This window comes from Rhea pennata, chromosome 20 (genome assembly GCF_028389875.1).
Source record: "Rhea pennata isolate bPtePen1 chromosome 20, bPtePen1.pri, whole genome shotgun sequence".
In the NCBI taxonomy this organism is placed as follows: Eukaryota; Metazoa; Chordata; class Aves; order Rheiformes; family Rheidae; genus Rhea; species Rhea pennata.
In genome coordinates this window covers 6,518,500-6,540,091 of record NC_084682.1, presented here as the reverse complement: position 1 = coordinate 6,540,091, position 21,592 = coordinate 6,518,500, and the positions used below count along the sequence as shown (strand labels likewise).

Genomic DNA, 21,592 nt, shown 5'->3' with positions numbered 1-21,592 from the left:
AATAGCACCAACACTGAAGAAAAAATGAAACTACTTTTTTTTTTTTTTTTTTTTTTTTTTTTTTTTTTCCTCCTTTGGAAATCCATTTGGGCTTGCAAAATAATTCTTCTAGAGAGTGTAAATGCCGTTTCTGCTCAGCTTCCCTGAATTCTTGCTTAGACTGGAAAGCATTCCAGTATTCTCCATCTGCTTCTATGCTGCCACTCTCCAAATAATGTGTTTTAGACTTAGAAGTGAGTCAGAAAATAATTTTGAATCTGAAGCCTCTTAATTTCTTTGGCTGTGGATGGAGGCATTGTTTTTTGAATTCCTGAGTTGTAGCAGATCCCTGACCTTTGATTCAAGAGAGCATTTACTATTTTGGAGCTACTTTAAACCAGTTTATATGCAGTCTGTCTTGACGAAACCATTATTCTAGATAATGGTTGCTTTCAATCAGAATTATGCATAGTTGCTTTTTAAACCTAATCTAAATGCAGCCTAGAAGATGTTTGAAATTACAACAAATATCTCTGTGGCTTACAAGATATAGTATAGTTGAAATTGCAGGAGTTAACTTGTTAATGATGCAAATAACCAGATATTTAATAAAAAAAAAAAACATTGCCTGTACTACTTCCTCTCAAGGAAAATAAGTCTGGTCTTCTGAAGTTATTACAGGTTGTGTGCATGTGGGTACTATTCAATCAGCCATATAAAGTTTTTCGAAAATATATCAGAGGGGGAAAACTTTAGGTAAGCTTGAATGCTCTTAGTAGTATTAATAATTCTGTATGGGTAGGTTTTTGCTCATAATAGTTATTCAGTATTTTAGTTGTGAGCCAAAGTGAGCCAATGAGTAGGTTAAGTTGGTACAAACACGGTATCAGTATTTAAGCATTTCAGAGACACTTGGTTTGATTACCTTGCTGACATACATACAAACTGTTAATTTTTCACTTTTGTAAACTTGGGCTGGCTCAAGTCGGTTCATTGTTTTTATGAACTAATAACTTGTGTGGATATCTTTTTTTTTCTCTCTCTCTCTCTCTCGAATAAATTTCAGTGTGAATATAGTATCTTATGCCCTGGGGCATTTTCTTATTTTCCCTGGATATGACATTAGTGAGGAAGTTTTTTTTTCTTAAATGTTGCTGATCAATACCGGAGAATCAAGGATATTTATGGTTACTAAGAGTAAATGGTGTTGCTACAAAGGGCATTACAATACTAAGGTTTTTAGAGCAGAGAAATATATGCAAGTATACTATAAAATTGGACCAAAACATACGTGCAGGAGAAGGATAGAGAAATAGGCCTTCAGAGAGACAAAGATGGTTTTGATCACTTTGGCTCTGAACCAGTCAAAGTAGCAGTGTCATAAAAATTACTGTCTTTAAAAATGCCCAAATAAGGATTACAGTGGTTTACCAAGAAAACCTGCAGAAACCTGCCTGTCTCTTCAAATATCTGCAGTAGTCTAATGAAAAGATGCTGTGGGGTTGGATTTGCTTAGGTTGTTCTGTAGGATTTTGAATAGAGTGATACTGTGGATATATAACTTTCATAACTGCTCTCTAGAAACACAGTCTGCATTTTAATGGTTTGGTTAAAAGCTAAAAATATAAAATACTCTCCTTCATTTATAAATATTTATAGTACATCTAGGATCAAATAAGCCACGCACTGAATTTTTGACCAGTGTGGCTTTCATTAAGGTTACCATGGGACTGACAGTACCCCCTTACTGAATGTAAATGAGAGCTGAGCCTGTCGTTTTGAATCAGTCTTTCTATTTTTAACTATAACATAAAATATCAGAACAAATAGAGATTTGCAGTTTGTGTACATAATGGCGTACATAATGGTTTCTGCTCTCGTGTTGTGTCTCAGTAAAGCCTTGTTATTTGGATGTGCTTAGCCTGGTGATAAAGAGTGAGGAGAGCTGCCAGTGTCTTAGTTCACTCAGCATGAGTCATATGGTTTAACGCTGCAGGCCTGTTTTGGGGTGAGGTGTCTCGCAGGCAGGAAATTCTGAGCTGACTCAGCTGCACTCACAGGCCGCTGCACTATATTGACAGAAAGAGTACTTCTTTATAGTCCAATGTTTTATTCATAGGAAAGTGGAGAAAATGAATGTTGTTAGTAAGTATCCTTTGATTTCCTGAATCGTCTTCCTTTGACATAATTTGCAAAACAGATTTTAACTGAGTGAGGCTTTAGTGAGGCTCCATTTTTGTTTTATGGCTTTATTGAGATTTTTCTAATTGGATTTGTGTTCTTTGATTCTATGTGACTATAGCTACACGAGACAGCATAGAACCCATGAGATTAAGGTGATCGGTCTTTGTTTCAGTGGAAAGGATGGTAAAACTTTCTACTGTACTTTGTACAAAACAAAGTCAACAATGCAGAATGTAATTTTTCTGTCGGTTGGAATGCATTCCAGTTTCATGTCAGAAGCAAGCAGCTTTTAAAATGTATCCTCTAGTGAGAAGACAGTACATTGCCAATTTATTTTCAAATTGATCAGATAGTGCTTGTTTGGTGTGGCTGTTGGTACATTTGAGAATATTTATTGCTTGCTCTTTCTCCAAACAGTGCTTGTTTCAAAAATAATGTTGTACTCTTAAAAGATTGGAAGTCATGGTAATGACAGCCTTTCATAGTGTCAGGCTGGTAATAAGACTATGGTTGTAGAAATTTATAATCATTAGAGTTGCTGGCTGTAACTTTGAGACCTATTAGAAAAGGTTTGTACCTGTTTTGCCAAAATAGGAAGGATTACTTGAGGGGTTTTAATAGTAAAGTCTGTAGGAATGTGGAAATACCACACTGGAACTCTTCCATACTAATATATGAAGCTATTAATCCATGTACCTATTAGTGTAGGAAACTAGTATCCCATTGTCTTTTTTTGTTTCTGTAAATAAAAAGCAAATTAACGACTGGGGATTATGAAAATTGTTACAGAATTCTTAACAGAATTTAAGCCTGAGTCACTAGCTTTTCTCAGACTTCTTGTAGTTGTCACCTGCTTAAACTGTTATCAAAGCTAACAAAACTTTCCTCTGATAACATAGTAAGGTAGGAGCAATTGTCAAAGTGTGATACTTCTATTTACATAAATTATATGTATTTTCGTATGTGGCAAATATTATGAAGCGTCAGAAAATGTATTATGTGACGCATGGTAAGTCTGTAAATTTTAAGACAAATGTTTGAGAACTGCAAGTTGTTTGACTGGCTGGTATATTAATTTTGACACAGTCCATGAGATCGTGACAGATGACTTCTTTGATATACTTTAAATGAAGATTCTCTCAATTAAAAACTGTAATAGAGCCTTAAGAGAATTTAATGTATTTTAAAGCAAATCTATTGCTTCGTATCTTACTTTTTGAAGCTATATATATTACTCTTAACTCAATCCTAGTGTATTTAATCATGCTGTGAAACATCTTTTAAAAAAAGTATAGTGAATGAATTATATAGGACTTAATTCATGAATGATTTGTAACTTGAGGAAGCTTGAAATGTATTACAAGTTATATAGTTTTATTCTGACCTTGTTTGCTTTAAAATGATATTAAGTACTTTACCATCTGTCTTGAGTAAAGAGCAAGCCTGGGAATGAGCATAAAGTTGTAGAACTACTTGAGACTACCAGACCTCCTGATTAAAATTTTGCTTTTACAAATGGGCTGTGCTCAATTTAGGAAGCTCCCAGGTTGATCTGATATAGCATTACTGGACAGTAATAACCCAGACTAACCCATTTTCTGCTTAATAGGCTCTTTAGTTTTTCAAACACAAGTGAATACTTGTTTTGAATAGCAAATTTTTTTTGTTTGTTTTTCCAGGTCTATAAAGGTGAATTTCAACTTCCTGACTTTCTTAAAGAAGTGCCACAGGTACAGTATTGGATTAGTTTCCTTTTCACAGATGTAGCATCTATATAGTATCAAACCAGTCTTCATAAACCATTTCTTCATAAACCTGATTTTACTGTTTGATTGTGAGGAAAAAGTGACCAGCAGTTTGCCATGAAATTGAGTCTCCACCACTGTTGCTCTTAAACTCAAAAATCCCAAGGGTCTTTTGAGTTTATGTGCAACTTCAGCCTTAATATGTATGTCTCTAAACCCTGAGCTGGTTGAAGGCTACGTTAAACTAGGCTGTGAAACTCGAGGGAGGTTTGACTTTGTATTTTGCCATGTAGACCAAATGCAGAATGTTGTTTGTAGAGAAGCTTTGTCCTTTATTGCCTTGTACTGAAAGGTTTAAAGCAAGTACTTTACAGATGACATAAATGTTCAGGCTTTGGTCAATGATAACAAGAAGTTTTTGGAAAGAAATACTACTGTATTTCAGTACAGTAGTACTGAACAGCTCAGCCATGGATAATGATCATGTGTTGATTTAAAAATCAAGTGAGCTATTAAACTTCAGATTATAAAGAGATTATAATTGGTCCCCTTTGAATGCTATTAATTTTCACTGGCTTCCTAAGGAACCTAACCTTTGCGATAGGGGTAGAAAAAGCAAGATTCCAGGCTTGGAACTATTCTCTTAAATTGGAGCATCTCTTGACCCCTGAGCTTTTTTAAAATACAAGAGGTGTGCTTCAAGCCCTAGGCCCTCTTCTCATGTAAACGCTGTGAAAAGGGTTCAGGCCATAACCACTTACAAATTTACAGATATTGTAGTTCACTGTGGATGATGATATCCTATGCTGCACAGCAGCTTTTTCTGTTTCTCTCCTGAAGCTGATAAAGCAGACAGGGTGGACTTGTTCCATGGAACTTCCACTTGGGCTGCTCTGTTTTAGTAGCTCAAGGAGCTTTTTTTGTGCACGTGTGTTGTTGTGTTTTTGTTTTATTTCATTTTTCGGTTTCCTCCTCTCTCCCATCAGTGTGTAGTGAAGTTAGTTCCCCATGCTGACTTTGCAGATTTAAGCTTAAGGCGCATCTATGTTGCTCTGCTAGTTTAGCTGTGAAAATGATGTTTTAAAAGTAAGTGGAACGTGTAGTAATTGTTCTTGTATTTTTTCAGGGAAGAGCTACTCAGCTAGGCTCATAGAAATACAGATTCTTATAGGCTATATAACTGCTAAATGTGGAAATGCCTGCAGTGCCCTCTGCATTATGCTTTGATAGAAGAGGCAGGGAGTGGCCCATCACTGTTACTATCTCAGGGTGTGTTCAAATAAAACTAAGTTAAAAGTGTGTGTGTGTATATATAATGTATATATAAAATTTTACTCCTGCTGCTGCCTACAAAGCAGTAGGAAGCTCTTTTCCAAAGGCTGGAGGCCACCACCATTCTTTGGGATTTGTTTTTTTGTTTCTTTGCTTGTTTTGTTTCTTTGGTGCTGTTTAGCAGCTCGTTCTTTTGGGTGGGAGGGAGTGTCTCCCTACGGGCCAGGCCTCGTTTTGACTAGTTGTGATCTTCTTTTTGCAGGGTAATGCTACTCAAGGGGGGCTACTTAGTGCAGTCATTTGAAAACAAATGAATTAGTGGGCAAAGGAGTAAACTGAAGTGGTAACTTTAAAACGTGTAACTGTGACCAAACATGCCAGTACTTCAGGTGAAAGAAGAAAAGATTACATGTTTCCATCTAGGTTTCTGAAAATCCCATAAAATGGCTAGAAGTGGCCAAGTTATTTATGGTGTTTGTATTATTTGTATTTCTACTTTATTCTCCATCATTGACGTTATTTGCACAGTACAGAAGTTTATTTTGAATATAAGTGTAAGTAGCATTTAAAGAGCTAAATCATTGGCAATATCTTCCCTTAAAAAGGAAAAAATCAAAAATCAAAGCAAACCCTCAGCACAACAGGCACAGTATTCTTAATTTGGGATCTCCGATATTAAAGAAGGACTCTTTGAGTATGACTTCTGTTAGATGTAGAGATTCAAGACTACACAGGAGGATCTACCACATGTGAACAAATGTTTTTGACTTACTCCTTCCATTCTAATGAAAATTAGTTATTAAAAAGGAAAACTGATTTCTTCTGTTCCAGCCAAAGAAGACAGTAGAAAGGAAGTCCCGTGGCAAGATAAAATGAACATGGATCAGTAAAGTAGAATAGCTATAGTGTCTGTCTCATGTTTTCAGAGCATAGCTTTTTGCTGTGGACACCAAATCTTTCTGATAAACTTGTGTGATCTCTAATGTGGGCTTTGCTCTTTTACTGGATGTTTGCCTGCTCTCACCCTTCAACCAGTCAGTGCTCATGCTTTGCAAGTTGTGCTCAGCTAATAGAAAACCATTAAGAATCTGACACCACGCAGCTAAATGCGCTGTTGCTCACAATACTGTTCACTCTCAAGTGCTGGCCATATGCCTATGCAGCTTAAAGGCAAGAAAACTATTTAAATGTGTGCTGCTTAAAAGTTATTGTCAGCAAATTGTATTGAGAAGGTGTGCTGTAGCTATTTTATAATGCTTTCAAATGCAGTTATTGTAGTTATTTAAAGGTCATCTACAAAACAGATAAATTTGCAGCTTATGTGGCTGCAAGTATGGGTTGTGTCAGAACATAAGGTTAAATATTGCTGATCAGGATTTCTGGAACATGCAGGGAGATGAGCTATCTTGAGAACCTAGCACTTTGTGTATAGATAGTGTTCTAGTAATATAAACGAACCTTGTTCTGCATGAAATAGCTGTTAGTTAAATTTATAATGTTTGTATTTTACAATTACCTTGTGATATGTTAAATGAATTTGGTTTGCTATTTCTAGCTAATGTTCTCTTGCAATCCATATGATAGGTAGGTTTCAAAATGACTCTCCTAAAATCAGAGGAGCAGGATTTATACAATTGCATGAATATTGTCATTGTATTAAGTTAACTCTGAGCAGGCTTATCCAAGTAAGATGTTCTAAAAAGCAAAAATAAGCTCTGTGAAATAGTAACGGAATGTTTCTGACACCATAAGTACTGAAGCTGGAGTTGAAATTGCTTCTGTTAAGCTGTAATATTAAAGCAGAGTAGAGTAACATAACACCACCAAACAACTAAATGGCTTTGAGTGCAAATAGTGGTACTGATAATAATGTCTTTTCATTTAATGTAAAATAGCTAATTACAATTTATTTGCTCAACAGACTGAACCTATGGAATAGAAGATACAGTGGATATTTCTTGCACAGAAGGTAATAAAAGAGAGCATGTGGTCCTTAATTGCTTTTATTAATAGTTAAGGTGATAGTTCCATTTCTCATTTTAAATGTACATAACTTCGTGTAGGATTCTGTTTAAGAAAAACACAAAGATACAGATCTTGATTCAGAACCTGTAAAAATCACATTGAGGTAAGCTATACTGTTTAGAGTTACAGAAGCATGGGTTATATGGTTTTAGAATTACTGTACAATTATAAATGGTGGCATCTCAGTTTGCAGTATTTTTCCATATTATTTGTTTGTCAGAACTATAGTGGAGCCTGAAATTGAAAGGAGTACATAAATCTGTTCTGCTGCTTGGCCAGGCATTCTTCAGCAGTGGTTTTTTTTTTGTTTTTTTTTGTTTGTTTTTGTTTCTAATATCTATGTATCTTTGTGTTATCATACACACACAGCAGACTTGAGTCCCTATTTTAACAAGACAGTAAGACTGTAAGGATGAATCTTCATTGCTGTTTTCTTTATAAATCAGTTGCCCTTTTGAGAAAGAGGAAATGGCTAAAGATGAACTGATATGTATCACTTGCCTTTTGTGTGTTCCATAGCCTCTGTTTTCAGTAAAACTGTATTTTAATTGTTGAATTAATAATAGGAAGATCATGGATTGAATTCAGTAAATCCTAGACTAACAAGTGATGTAAGAATTACTATACAAATCCACATTTAATTGTCAACTGTTCTATCAAATGTCCTAGATTCACAACAAAAGTTGCTTCTGACTATATTAAAATTGGATACATTTTGCATCATGCCATAGAAAGATAGCCAAAATATATACCTAAACATAGAGCTCTATACATATCATTACTTCTGTTGCATATGAAAGTTTTTCAAAGATTATTTTAGACATTAATTCAGAAATCAGTAGGGAAACTATAATCTCTTCATGTAGTCAGTGTTAAAATAACTAAAACCTACTTCATGTTGCCAATTATTTCTTGGAATAAAATGTTGTTTAAAGCTGGAAAATATTTCTATCTAATGCTGCTATTAAAGTTCTGAGGCAGAAATTCTTAACTTCCTAGCAGTAACTAGAACAGGTATGTTGTAATGATGGAGACACTTCTAGCATTTAAATGTAGCCCAGTGTTACAGGTATTCTTAATGGAAATCCAGATTTTTCACATCTAAATCTACTTTTAAGAGTAAGCCTAATGATAAGTCCTGTAGAGTGTACCCACATTCCTTAGAGGAAATTTGGCGTTGTAGTTAGTCTTGAATGAGTTTGTACCAACTGAAAAAACATTTGTGGCTCTTAATTATGCATTGCTGTTTGTAATTCTGTAATATTATAAAGGCTTAAGATGAAGGCACAAACAACTTTATTTTTTTCTTTCTCTAGAAAGACTGCTGCCTGTTCAATAGAAGTGATGCTATTAAGAACTGTCCCACCGAGATCAGTGAGGTGTAACTGCTCTTGGCCTGCCTTTTTTTTTTTTCAGAATTTTTGCCCCACTTTCTTTCTTACTGTGTCTTTTTGTTCAAGATTTTGTTATTGTGAAAGCATGTAAACCTGTCTAAAAGGTGGGGAGGGGGGAACCTATGTTGATGTTAATGTGGTACTATATTACATTTACACAACTATTTTAAAGTTTTAAAAAGTGCAAAGCAACACCTGTCTCTTAAATTTCAATTCTATCTTCCAAACCTCAGTCTTCAAAAATTTTTTTTCTCCTTCATGTAACAGTTGTTTTAAATGTAGGAACTTTTCAAAAGAGTGGTCTGTGCTTGTCCTAAAGGATTTCTGGTGGAACAGTTGTCTGTTTTATTGACATGTGGAAATTGTTAAGTATCTTTTATTTAAAAAAAAAGAGATGTTAAATTACATGTCTAATTACAAATTAATGATCTTTTGTATTTTATTTTTCAAAATAAATGCTTTAAGTGTGTCTTTTTTGGTTAATGCATTTGCCTTTGAGTTGGGATTTAAATAACTGAAGATATCGTGGCATTGCTTAGATGAAAGATGTAATCTAATGTCTTGGTCTGGATCTCATTTTAAGGTTTGCTGCTGAATGCATTTTAGTTTAGTAGCTGGGTGATGGGACAGAAAGGAATTAAGAGTATCCAGCTGAGGGGTGTAGAAACAGTAACATGCTTTCTTTCTTTGTTTCTTCTTCTGGATTTATTTCCCAAAAGCAACTGTGTTGAAGCAGGTAAAGGGTGAGAAGGGGGAGAGGGACAGACTTTCTGCTGAAAAATTCCCCTACCTGTTCATAAGACAGTGCAGTGGAATCTTTACCCCGTGTTTTGTGGCTCCGCGGGCCTGCCCGGAGCACTGCTAGGCGCCCGACGCGGGTCTGTCCCGCTCCCTGAGCCCTTGCCGGAGCTGCCCTCGGCCTTCTCCAGCCCTTTCACCAACCTTCGCCTTTCCTAACACACGTTCTCCCCGTGCCCTTTGGGACGTTTTCTTTACAACTACGAGGCTTTTCCCGTTGCTGCCGCTTTGTTGAGATGATGAAAGATGAATGTGAAGAAGCAGGAGCGAGTGAAGCGCTGGCGGGGGCGTTGAGGACCTGAAACCAGCAACCGTGAGCGGCGAGCAGCCCCTAGCGGAGCCGCTGCCCCTCGCGCCGCGAAACCTTCGTGCCCTGAGACACAACGAAGGCGACGGGCGGGCGTGAAACCCTTCCCGCGTGGGGCTCCGCGGCCCCGGGGCTGGGCGCGCCGTGACGCGCCGGCGCCGCGGAGGGATGCGGCGGCAGGTGCCTCCCCCCTCCTCCTCACCACCCCCCCCCGGCGGGGCGGCAGCGCCGCCAGGGGGCGCGAGCGCGCGCGCCCGGGGCGCGGCCGGGCCGCCGCCGTTGGCCGTTAACCGCCGCCGTTGGCCGTTAGCCGCCGCCGTTAGCCGTTAACGGCCGGCTCTAGCCGCCGCCTGCGGGAGGTGCCCCGACGACACCCCCCCCCCCCCACACACACACCCCCCACCCCGCGGATCGCCGCCCCGCGCAGGGGCGGACTCGCCCGCCTCTGGTTTAACTTGAGGGGAAACGACCCCGGCTTTACAGCCTGGAGGCGTTTCCGGGAAACGCTTGGAAAAGCAGCGGTTCGCGGGAACTTCGGGCGAAGCCGGGGCAGCCGGGTGCCGGCCGCCTCGCTGGAGCTGCTGCCGCGGGACGCGGGGCGGCGGTGGCAGCGATGGAGCGCAGGCCCGCGGCCGTGGCGCCGCGGAAGGTAAACGGCCGTTGCGCGCTCTCGCTGGTGCCCGCCGCGCGTGCCGCGGCTGCTCTGTGCGCGCTAGCGAGGCGCTGAGCGAGACTTAATATTTAATTGCGTGGTAAAATAGGAATTTCCAGTTGTCTTTTTACGTCTGAGGAGCAGCCGGGAGCTGCAGGCGGCCCCGTGGCTGGCGGGGCCGAGCGGGCCTGGGGGCTCCCGACGCCCGCAGGTCCTGCTGCCTTGCCGGGCTCGTGGCCGCTTCGTCCCAGCCGCAGGCGGGGCTGGTGCTTCCGTGCCTCGCAGGGGCGAACCCGGGCAACCGTGTAAAAATCCTTCAGTGCACAGCGGTGCTACAAAACTGTACAAATACCACCGTTGCTGTCAGCAAATACAGGCTGCGTAGCCTTCGTCTGTGGGTTATTCACTGTCCTCCAAGAAGATCTCTCAACTGTCCCGTTTTTATTTAAGAAAGTCGCTGCTGGTGATAAAGCATCGCGCCATATGCTCCTATATGCTCTATTTTTGGACTACACAGCTTTAAAACAATGCAAAGATCAAGTTATAGTATCCCTACATCGTAATTTGTGTTGTGCTTTGCTAATGGCCAGATCTGCTAATTATGTCCAGTTTTACCTTTACAAGCAAATCCCTTTGTAGCATAGTTTACTGCAGTTCAGGGCTTCCATCCTGTTCCAGAATGTTTCTTTGCTATCCTTGCACAGATCGGCTAGAATTACTGTAACTAGATTTTCTGTCATTCTGCTTTGTTCTTACAAACTTTTGATCATCTGAGTCTCAAAAAATCTTAGAGAGATGACTAAGTCATATCTCACTCTGTCTGCACAGAGACCCAGTTTCCCTTAAAAAAGGGAGAGACTTCCTAACAATTTGCTTGTTGTTTTCTAAACAAGCCCGTGGCGGTGACCTGCCTTTGAATAGCAGTGTGGCTAGGTTAGCACATCTCTTATGATAGATTCACAGATCAGTATTTATTGATGATGAATACTTTGATCATGTAGTTATATATACATGAAAAGGTGATACTGTAACTTCATAACTTCAGAAGATATTTAAAACAAAATTGCTTATGTGAAAAAAAGTTAAGGGAACATCAGTTCCTTGAAAAGCTGCCCTTTCTGGTCTGGACATCAGTAAAACTTAATAGAGGTTGAAGGTTGCTGTCATTCCCTAGGGAATGAAGCACAACCTGCAAGTCCAGTTCATACAGTCAGTTTCCTTAAACATAGTGTATGACTGTGGGTGTGTGAGAGGGACATCATGTAAATTGTCAGTAAACAAATCTCAGGGAAGTAATGTCTGCCACTTAAATGACAAGTAGTTTGTGAACTAGAAGGAGGTATGCTGGTAGACATAGATGCTGCTGAAGTATAGTTCAATTAGATACTTGATTTCAAAATCAGTTTCTTTATTAGTGCTGTTTTCTCATCAATTTTGTGTTGACCAGTGTCTAGATGTACTTGAAAATGAAATGAATGCATTTGCTGAGTTCAAATAAACTAAACAAACCATAGAACTTTAATGAGACATTTAGTAAGAGAAATAATTTTGTGGCTAGTTAATAATTGCGCATGATCTAAGTAGACTTTTGGGGGGAGGCGGATTTTCAGGGGGATGTATATTCCTCATGAAATGGCAAGAGTCAAAGTGCACAAAATTATATATCAAAAACCTGAATGGTGATTAGCTTATGTTTTTCTTTTAGGAAGATTCTTTGTTCCAGTCAGCAAACTACTGTGTCACTGCTGTGTCTGTGGATGGACAGGCAATGAAGCAATCCTTTAGAGCAACATCTGTTACCTTTTAACAAACATCAAAAAAACAGGTTAAACAACCTTATAAATGATCAGTCTCTTCATTTTATTATTGTAAATCTTATTCTCTAAAATCCTGAGTTAATTATGGGCTGAGATGTTATATTCTAAACCTCACTATTTAGGAGATTTTGTGTGAAAAGTTCCAGTGGGAAAAGAAAAGGTTATAATTTTTTCGTTAATAGGTGATACTCTGTTGAAATTAGATTGCTGTTACATTCATGAAGAAAATAGAATCTCTCGTGTTTTTTTTCCTGTACGCTGGTGTCATGTTAAAGGAGATGAATTATGAAAGAGGGAGAATTCCTTTTTCTCAAGCCTCTACTTTTATGAGAAGGAGGACCTTCCTGGTGCAGTGTCAAATGGATGTACCTACCTAAAACTCATTCTGTGGGACCATGTTTCTGATATGCTTAATGGAGCTGAATTTTGTTTATTCTGAGTACATTCCATTTACTTGAAAATTATGGGACATTCTTGGCAAATATGGGCAATTAAAGACTGCATTTGTTAGGTTCTTGAGTTCTTTGATTATTCTTAGGAGAACTGGAAATAAAGCAGTAAAGCACTGGTGTCAGGTAACAGCCTTACAAATAACACACTCACAGTCACTCAGTTTTAACTAGATCTCTTACAAATTAGGCTTCCACAGGCTGCTGCTTATTTTACTGATAATTTACCTCATTGAAGAAGTTTGTATAAAAATATAAGCTAAAGATTGTTTTTCTGTGCTCTTTATGAGTGACCTATATTTGACTTGTTTTGATAATTGGTGACATCAGGATGAAAATTGTTGTTTCAGGGCAAACATTAAAATTGTTACTGTGGTGTGGACATGAAGTTCTTCCATCCATGTTTATCTGCCTCTGCATTTTACTTAGATGAAAAAATGATTGTGAGGTGAAAGTCCATCTTTTCAACTGTAGGGAAGAGAAGTTAAAGTACCTATCTTGAGCTGGGCCCAGGCTTCTTAAGAAGCTGCAGTTTAAAAATAAATTTCTGAAACTTTCATGCTACTTATCTGGGCTTACTAAAGTGTTGAAGAGGATCAGGAGGTTACCTCCAAATTATGATATAAGAAAGCCACATAAGCTCCCACAGTGTGTCGAGGTTTAGTCTGATCAATTCTCTGAAAAGTATCTATTTTAACCAGGAGTATAGTGTTTTTGTCCGTTTTATCCATGATCATTTTGAACCTACAGCTTTTCCTTCAGGAGCTGATTTCTAAAGGCAGCCTGAGATATTGGCAAATTTAGTAAAGTAGAATAGAGCTATTAAAATTTTATGTCACTTCCACTTGTTGCTTTTGATTGGAAACAGCTTTTATGAAACATTTAATCAAGAAACATTGTCTGGCTATTAGATCTATTTGCACAGGTTTTCTTTCTCTCTTGTAGTTTATAGTGATTTGAGAGAAGAAGCTTGGAAAGTTAGAGTGCTATGTAAGGCCTACAGTACTATATTTTCTTTGTTAGGATGTTGTGATGCTGGTGGACACACACAGCAGTCCTGTAGACAGACGAACTTTTAATGTAAGAAGGCAGTGTAAAGAGAAGAGCAAGATTTCTAGTGTTTCTACTCTGCTGTTTGTTGAATCATTGCTTTTATTATCTCAGTTTATTGTTAATTTGCCCTGTACTCTGGTTGAAGATTGACTGTGAAAGCATTGTAGTTGGTGTTGCTATGCATTTTTTTTTCTGTGCAGGAAAGGGAATTGGATAATTAGTGGTAAATGCACAATATAATACACAGAGTTAGATATATGCGTATCACGTAGATGTGTGCATGGCACGATACGATGTGATGCAGCTGACAGGAAAACTTCCACTTGCGTTTTCTTTGTCCAGTTAGAAAGCTAGATTCTCATGTTTTGCAGGAAATGATTGAACTGCAGTCAGCCTTTAAGATACCTGAAGCTCCTGTCATTGTATACAGCCAGATCTGATCTGCTTTTGCATTTGAAGGTGATTAAAAGACTCTGGAGCTTTATTGCGAGCAGTAATCAGGGTTTTGCCACAGCGCGCCCAGGCCAATGAGAGAGCAGATTTCAGGGCACGCTTCTGCAGGCAGCCTATTGCAGCTGGATGGGTGGGACAGCGGCCGTCCAAATTCACGCAGCAAATGACATTTTGCTGCAGAAGCGTGGTGGAGCCAATCAAGCACCGCACTGTGCAGCCAATGCGCGCTGGCCTTTTATCCAGCCACTAGCAGGGGCTCTGTCACGGTAGGACCTTGGTACAGCTCTGCAAACTGCATTCCTTCAGATACAGCCCTCTTTGAGCTTGCCTGTCAGCACAATACTCATCCTTGTTGTGACTCATTTCCCAGTAATAGCAATGCCATTGTAAATTATCTATGTAAAGCAGGGGAACTGCATGCCTTTGCCTGCCACGTGATCATCTGCAGCTGGTGGGAAGAGCGCCTAAATAATTTAGGTCTTGTTTCCTATTTAGCATTGCCACGGCTGCCTATCCCGCAAACCTGCTTACGAGAGCCAGAGGGATGGTGGTAGTTACAGGGCAGAACAAAGTGAGTGGAAACCCGGATGATGCCATGTCGAGCTCAGATGCAGAGGATGATTTCCAAGAGCCAGCCACTCCTACTGCAACCCAGGCAGGACAATCGCTACCTCTGCTGCCTCAGCAGGTAAGAGCTCTCTGGTACTGTTCATCTGATAAGATCCAGTTATTGCAGCACCACATACTGCTCAGATGCCAAAGAATTCAGGTTTCTTGGAGTACTTACGGGTACCCAGTTCAGTTCCCATTGCTAGCTGAATTGGTTCAGTTCCTTGTATTCTTTTTATTCCTTCATTATTATTATTAATACTCCTTCAGGACTAACTTCCATGTATTTTACTTCAGTAGCTTGAGCCTGACAAATACGAATAAGTGTTTGTTTTGGTACTGAAGCATCGTAAGTTGTGATATTAAGACATTTAAGTTTACAGCAGGCCTAAAACAAGTACAGGATCACTGATTTCCAACAAACCCACTAATGCGTAAAGGGACCAGTGGAACAGCAAGTCCCAAGTTTGACCTGAGATTTCCTACTCATTTTGGGGTGGGGGGAGAGAAGATTCCAAAAGAAAGAAGGGAAAAATGAAAGGAGAGAGAGAGAGAGAAGTCATTCATCCTTTTAATGAATATCTGGTATTAAAGCTGTAGACGTGACTGCTGTTTCAGATTTGCAACTAAAATGAAAACATTCAGTGACTGTATGTGGAAGTCAGAGGATACAAGGTGTTAATCCCTTGAACCTCACTGTTTTGTGGCAACAGGCCAGGAAAGGGGCATTTGTTGGACCAAATATTGTCATAGTGGCAAAGATTATCAAGAAGTGTCAAAAATGTCAAAGTGAACGTACTCTGAACTGTAAAATGACTATGATTCCTCTGATTGTTGCTGCCTCTGCTGTTGTTGCATCATTCAGGTTTGGAACTTCTCTGCCTTCTCAAATCCTCTTGTCATAATTTCAGTCCTGCTCTTAATGTTATTTTTGGAGACGGAAAAACAAAACATTGACAGACTCTTCCTTTGGCACTGCCATTCCCCTGACTCCCTTACCAGACTTAGCAAAAGCACTGCTGAGATTGCCTTCCTTGCCTGCTCTGTTTCTACCCAATGTGAATTCCCTATTAGTCTTTCCAACCTTACTGCATTTTCTTCAAAGTTGTTTCAAGATAAGCAAAAATCTTAAATACTGGGCTCACTTCTTTCTGTCAATTGCTGTCTTCTGGTTTCAAACTAATTAAAAAAGAACATCAAGACACATGAAGACTCTTTGGTTAATGCTTCATTTTATACAGCAGCCCTATAGTTGAGTGAATATCTTAGCTTTCGGAAGATCTGCTGGTTGATTGTTCCTCTTATTTTAATGAAGGCTTCTAAACATGCCCTTTTGCCAAATTTCATTTATAATTTTCTCCTTTTGTCTTCTAGCAGTTCTAATCATTTTGGCCTGTACGTGTTTGCAAAGCACTACAGGCTCATTTCTGATGATGTGATTGCTTTTTCAGTTTCCAGAAGTTGTTCCACTAAATGTAGGAGGCATGTGTTTCACAACAAGACTGTCAACACTGAGACGTTATGAGGACACAATGTTGGCAGCTATGTTCAGTGGAAGACACTATATTCCAACAGATGCTGAAGGCAGATATTTTATTGACAGAGATGGAACTTACTTTGGGTATGTGCAGTATCCTCAGCAGTATGCTTTCAAAGTGTTTAGTGAAGAAAAATTCTTTTGAAAGAAAAACGTGTTACTTTTATTTTTTTTTCTTCTGATTAAATCCTATTTGTGTGGTAGCTTTTATGAAAACTTGATTAGCTTGCATCCATGCCTTCAAAACATCTCGAGAAGAAAGTCAGTCACAGTATATCACAGCTGAAAAACTATTTCATATCTAATGGCTTAAGCTTTATACTGAGTAAAGAAAAGCAAGCTATGTTTTGAATCTGTGCTCTGTTTCCTTTAGAGTATCCTTACAAGTTGTCAAGTTTTGCTGTTTTTTAAGAAAGAACCTATTTAAGATTACCTGTCATAGGAAGCTCTTTTTTTATGTCAGTGCTTCTTTGTTAATATTACAGTATTTTTGTGAAAGAGAGAATTGATTGGATTCATCTAGGTTTCTCTACAAACATCATTCTTCCAGTTGTTAGTTTTCAGTGTTTAATGGAATATTTATGGATGTCAGTCCAAGTTCAGTTGTGCAATTTTATATGTTAAAAAATGGTCCAGAAATTGACTAATTTAATAGCTTGACTTCCACTGGAAATAGTCTACCCTATTAAAATCATAATGATTAGAAGATTTCTTTGATAAATTCCCACTTTATTAAAATCTTTTTCACATTATGTCTTACATTTTTCAGTTGTCTAGAATTTATATTGTATATCTGAATTTAGTTAAATTTACGTTCTGCTGAACAGATTGAAGCTTCTCTCTGTATAATACAACTCATTTCGAATACAGTTAGCCTCACTCATAAATAGTGTTTTCCTCTGAGAATTTGTGATAGGAAGTTTTGTTCAGCTTTAATTACGCATTTCTGAAATACTATTTATGTAAAAAAAAATGGAGTGCTAACTCAAAATCCATGCTTCCAATGGGTTTTAACTTTCCAAGAAAATAAATTTATCATAATATATATGCTTTTTTGGTAAGTGAGTTACTTACCTCTGGAGTGCTTTGAAAATAAATGATATTAAAATGTAACTGGAAAAAAGCACAAGATTTGAAGAATTTATTTTAAGTGATTTTAGCTGGCAGTGCCATATTCCTTCATCTTCAGGACTCCTTCTGAAGCTTTTAAATAAGCGCGTAGCTTACTTTTTATTTTCAATTAAATTAGCCATGGTCCTACTAATACTCTGTTTGATTTGATGTGAGATGGCTAGAATACATAATCATGATTTCCTGTAATATTTATAGATTAAGGCCTTCACTCAAAGCACACTTTACAAACAACTTTTATTTCTTTTTTATTTTTTCCTTTGTAGAGATTCTCTTGATCTCTTCAACTGAGAAGGATTGCATTTTTTTTCAGAAACCATTCAGATTGTACCTTTATCCAGAACAAAAATAGATTAAGCCAGTATATTTATTTGAAAATAATTATTTCTTTAGATTTGGAAATTTGGAAGTGCCAGCTGCTTTGATGGAAAATAAATTAATTTGTGATGTTGTCAATCTGAATTCAAAATAGAACAGGAATCCAGAGCCAAATTACTACTCAATATATTTGTTGATGTTATAACGAAAATTGCTGTTATCTTTGTTGTATTTGATAAAGTGAGTAATAGATTTTGTTGGTTAATGCTCATAAAGTGATTTCTTTCAATATTGAAAATTTCAAATGAAAAATTTCGAAAATTCTAATGGTTTCAGAACTACATTACAATTTTTTTTGTTATATAAGAATGTGCAGCCCTGATTCTTCAGTGAGAACACCTCTTTTGAAAATATGCCATCCATATCACTAGAATCCTGCATTTAGGTGGGATAAAAGGTCTTTGCATATAATTCTTTAGGAAAATCAAGCTTTATTTGAAACACAGTGACTTCAGTCTTCTCCATGTAAGATTTTGTGTGTACTGTTTGAAGTGGTTACTCCACCTTGAGCTTTTTGATGTTTTCTTTCAAATAAGTTCTGACATTACCAGAGTCAGTGTTGTTTTTTTTGTTTTGTTTTGTTTTTTTGACTTGGAGACTTGAACGAATGGTTTAAGAATACATGTTGGCAATGTAGTTTGCAGTTCTAACTTTAAAGGTGTATATCTGAATAATCAGTGACTATCCAGTGTTTTCTGTGCTTCGCCACCTGCAACAGCTTTTGGAGAAACTTTGCACTGAGCAGTATTTTTCCCATTTTGTTTAGAGACATACTTAACTTTCTGCGATCTGGTGACCTGCCACCAAGAGAACGAGTGAGGTCAGTTTACAAGGAAGCTCAGTATTATTCCATAGGACCGCTGCTAGACAGTCTAGAGGATGTCCAGCCCCTTAAAGGAGAAAAAGTTAGACAAGCTTTCCTTGGCCTAATGCCATATTACAAAGGTAAATAAATGAAGTAATATTAATTGTGTTTCTGTGACATGACTCAAGTAATATAAATAGTCCTTTCAGGACCACTTTCAGCTTTCAAACAAATACCATATTTAAGAAGTTTCTTTATTACTTATCTGCTGTGTGCTAACTCTGGATCTTTGAGGTCTCGGTGTCAGATTTGCTTTTGCTTTGTCTGAGGATGTGAATTTTTACCTTGTTCTAAAGGGAACAGGATCTAGGCCATAACATGCGAGGCTTATTATTGAGTAAGGTTTTTCTGCCTCTGCATTTGTTCTGTTCAGACCTACAACTGAATAAATTTGAGCATATAGCAAGAACATCATGTTCACAAGATAGCTGAAATTGATGTAATTATTACAGACACTGTCTGATGTGCAGCTTCCCATGATATTATATTAAGAATGACTTGTTACGCACTGCAGTAACATTCTATATGAATGAATTACATTTGTTTTCTCTTACAAGGTGCTTTGTTGTTATTTTCAATCTTTTTTAGATCATTTGGAACGGATAATCGAAATAGCAAAGCTTAGAGCTATGCAAAGAAAAGCAAGATTTGCAAAATTGAAGGTTTGTGTCTTCAAAGAAGAGATGCCCATCACTCCCTATGAATGCCCACATTTCAACTCTTTACGTTTTGAAAGAAGTGAAAGTGAGACAAAGCTGTTTGAACATCATTGTGAAGTAGATGTATCTTTTGGGCCCTGGGAGGCTGTGGCTGATGTATATGATCTTCTGCACTGTATTGTGACAGACCTCTCTGATAGAGGGATAACTGTGGATCATCAGTGCATTGGTGTGTGTGATAAACACCTGATAAATCACTATTACTGCAAGCGGCCTATTTATGAATTCAAGATTACTTGGTGGTGAGTTACATTGTCCAGAGTGGTGCAGGGGGAAAAAGGACTTCTAGATGACAATTGCTGTTAATATTTCTGCAACATGTCTCTGGAAATGCATTGCTGCTAATGTATATATAGGAATCAGTCTGCTGAAATGTTGGCTAATGCTTAGCTGCTCAGCAAATGGGAACCTGTTACAGAAAAAGATCTTGAAAAACCAGCCTGAAACAAGACTGTTGGCTCAGGTACCTTAATGAGGCGCAAAACAAGATCACTTTATGGAAATAATACAGAGAGGAGCGTCTGACATCTTTTAAAAGGTGCCACTTACCATGTGGCTTTTGTATGATAAGTCTGCAAAACAGATACTACAGATCTCACCTGCATTATTGTAAAGCCATAGGTGCCAATAATGCTGACACAATGTGATTGAATTTTACCCACTTAGAAATATTTTAGTCACTACTTAAACTTGCCACTTTATAAAGTTGAATGAGTAACACCCAGCATAGAGATTCTAGAAATGTAATTTTGAAATAATGCCCTTATTTTTTTTTAAGAAAGGCATATTTCTTATACATTACTATTCATTGTGATTAATAAACTACCTGTCTTTTTAATTAGGAATATATATTGTGAATTAAAATATTATTTCAGTTATTTCCATTCTTATAAAAAGGAATAGCAGGTATGGAATAGATTCCTTAATGCTTTTAGGAGTAATTACTGTTCACAAAAGACTTGTGCCTGTTTTTAGCCTTAGAAATTCTTAATGTTTACAGTATCTACAAAAATGAAGCTCTATAGAATCAGGTCATTTACAAAGGCTTTTGGTAAATGAGAAAACCCTGTATGTATGTTGTTATTACCAAAATAAGAGGATTATTTAATATGTATTATTTTATTACTGGCTTTTTTTACATTTGGTGATGTTAAACTTTGTTCTAGAGTTAGAGTTGAATGAGGTGGGGATAAGTGTTTCCATTGCCTCACCTTCTTCAGAAAACTAAGTCTCATTCTTAATGTTTTTGTTGACCTTTCCTGATATAACACCAGGAAGTATTTTTTTTTTTCAACCTGCATATTTAAATGTTTCTCCAATTATCAGCCCTATATCTGGGTAGTAATGTTTCCAGGCTGGAAGAGACAGCCATCCACATTCTTTTTCAAAAGGCAATTGTTGCACTTCTGACTTTAGTAACCATCTCCTGAAGTTGAATAGTTTACAACTACAAAGAAAAGATAGATCTGAACATCTGAAGATATTACTGCTTTATGGAGTATAAAAAATGAAATATTTTCAAAATACCCCATTTGAAGTAAATGCGAAATAATCTTGGGCAAGGAAGGAAAGTAAATATTATGGCTTTATATTGCATTCCATTGGATTAATTAATCCAAGAAGCTTGCTTAATTAAAACTTTGACCAAAACAGCTTTAAAAAACATGAATTAATAATGATAATGAAAATGCTCAGTAAACTGAGGTAGTTTTTTAAGAATAATTATAAGAACTTTATGGTCAGCTTGTCTCGTAAAAATATTTTAAAGAAGACAACTGTTTGCATTGATTAACCTTCATACTTTTATGTTTTTAATTTAGGATTTTTTTAGTTTTTTTTTTTTTTTTCTGGAGTGGGGATATACAGCTCTAATTATCCATTTTCAAATGTTTTATAATAGAGGATCACTGTCAAGTGCTGAATTTCAGGTCCGGAGCTTAGATTTTGAATTGAGAGGAGGGAAGGAAAATAAGAATTGCCTGTATTAGGATTTTTTTTTAAGTTGATTGAAACTATTTTAAATACTAACCTTTGCATTACTCATACAAGTCACTGTACTTATACTTGATGACTTAAAACAATGATGGTTCCCTAAAATGAGAGGAAGTTTGCATGATTTCTTCATTTCTGTGCTGTTTTTTTTTTCTTTCTTTTTTCAGGGAATCTTAAATTTAACTCCAGAGTTTCTAATAAAATGCTGTAAGAACTTAAAGCTGAGGTTTAGA

The 21,592-nt window shown here is 37.6% G+C and overlaps 2 protein-coding genes across 5 annotated transcripts in view; both read left to right on the top strand.

Moving 5' to 3' along the window:
• TPST1 (tyrosylprotein sulfotransferase 1) overlaps positions 1 to 7,149 on the top strand; it is a 29,078-nt gene extending 21,929 nt beyond the window's left edge. For 2 of the 4 annotated variants that reach the window (XM_062592374.1, XM_062592375.1), the window contains 3 exons: positions 3,843 to 3,893; positions 6,012 to 6,087; positions 7,102 to 7,149. In XM_062592374.1, coding sequence (XP_062448358.1) covers positions 3,843 to 3,893; positions 6,012 to 6,056 — 96 coding nt within the window. In that variant the 3' untranslated portion in view covers positions 6,057 to 6,087; positions 7,102 to 7,149. The remainder of the gene's footprint in view (positions 1 to 3,842; positions 3,894 to 6,011; positions 6,088 to 7,101) is intronic. The other 2 variants (XM_062592377.1, XM_062592376.1) reach the window with 2 other exon arrangements.
• Positions 7,150 to 14,074: 6,925 nt separating this feature from the next.
• KCTD7 (potassium channel tetramerization domain containing 7) lies at positions 14,075 to 20,124 on the top strand. The gene is made up of 5 exons (XM_062592412.1): positions 14,075 to 14,134; positions 14,624 to 14,816; positions 16,189 to 16,358; positions 18,550 to 18,728; positions 19,237 to 20,124. The coding sequence occupies exons 2-5, from the start codon at positions 14,673 to 14,675 to the stop codon at positions 19,611 to 19,613; spliced, it is 870 nt and encodes a 289-aa protein (XP_062448396.1). The 5' UTR covers positions 14,075 to 14,134; positions 14,624 to 14,672; the 3' UTR covers positions 19,614 to 20,124.
• The last annotated feature ends 1,468 nt before the right edge of the window (positions 20,125 to 21,592 follow it).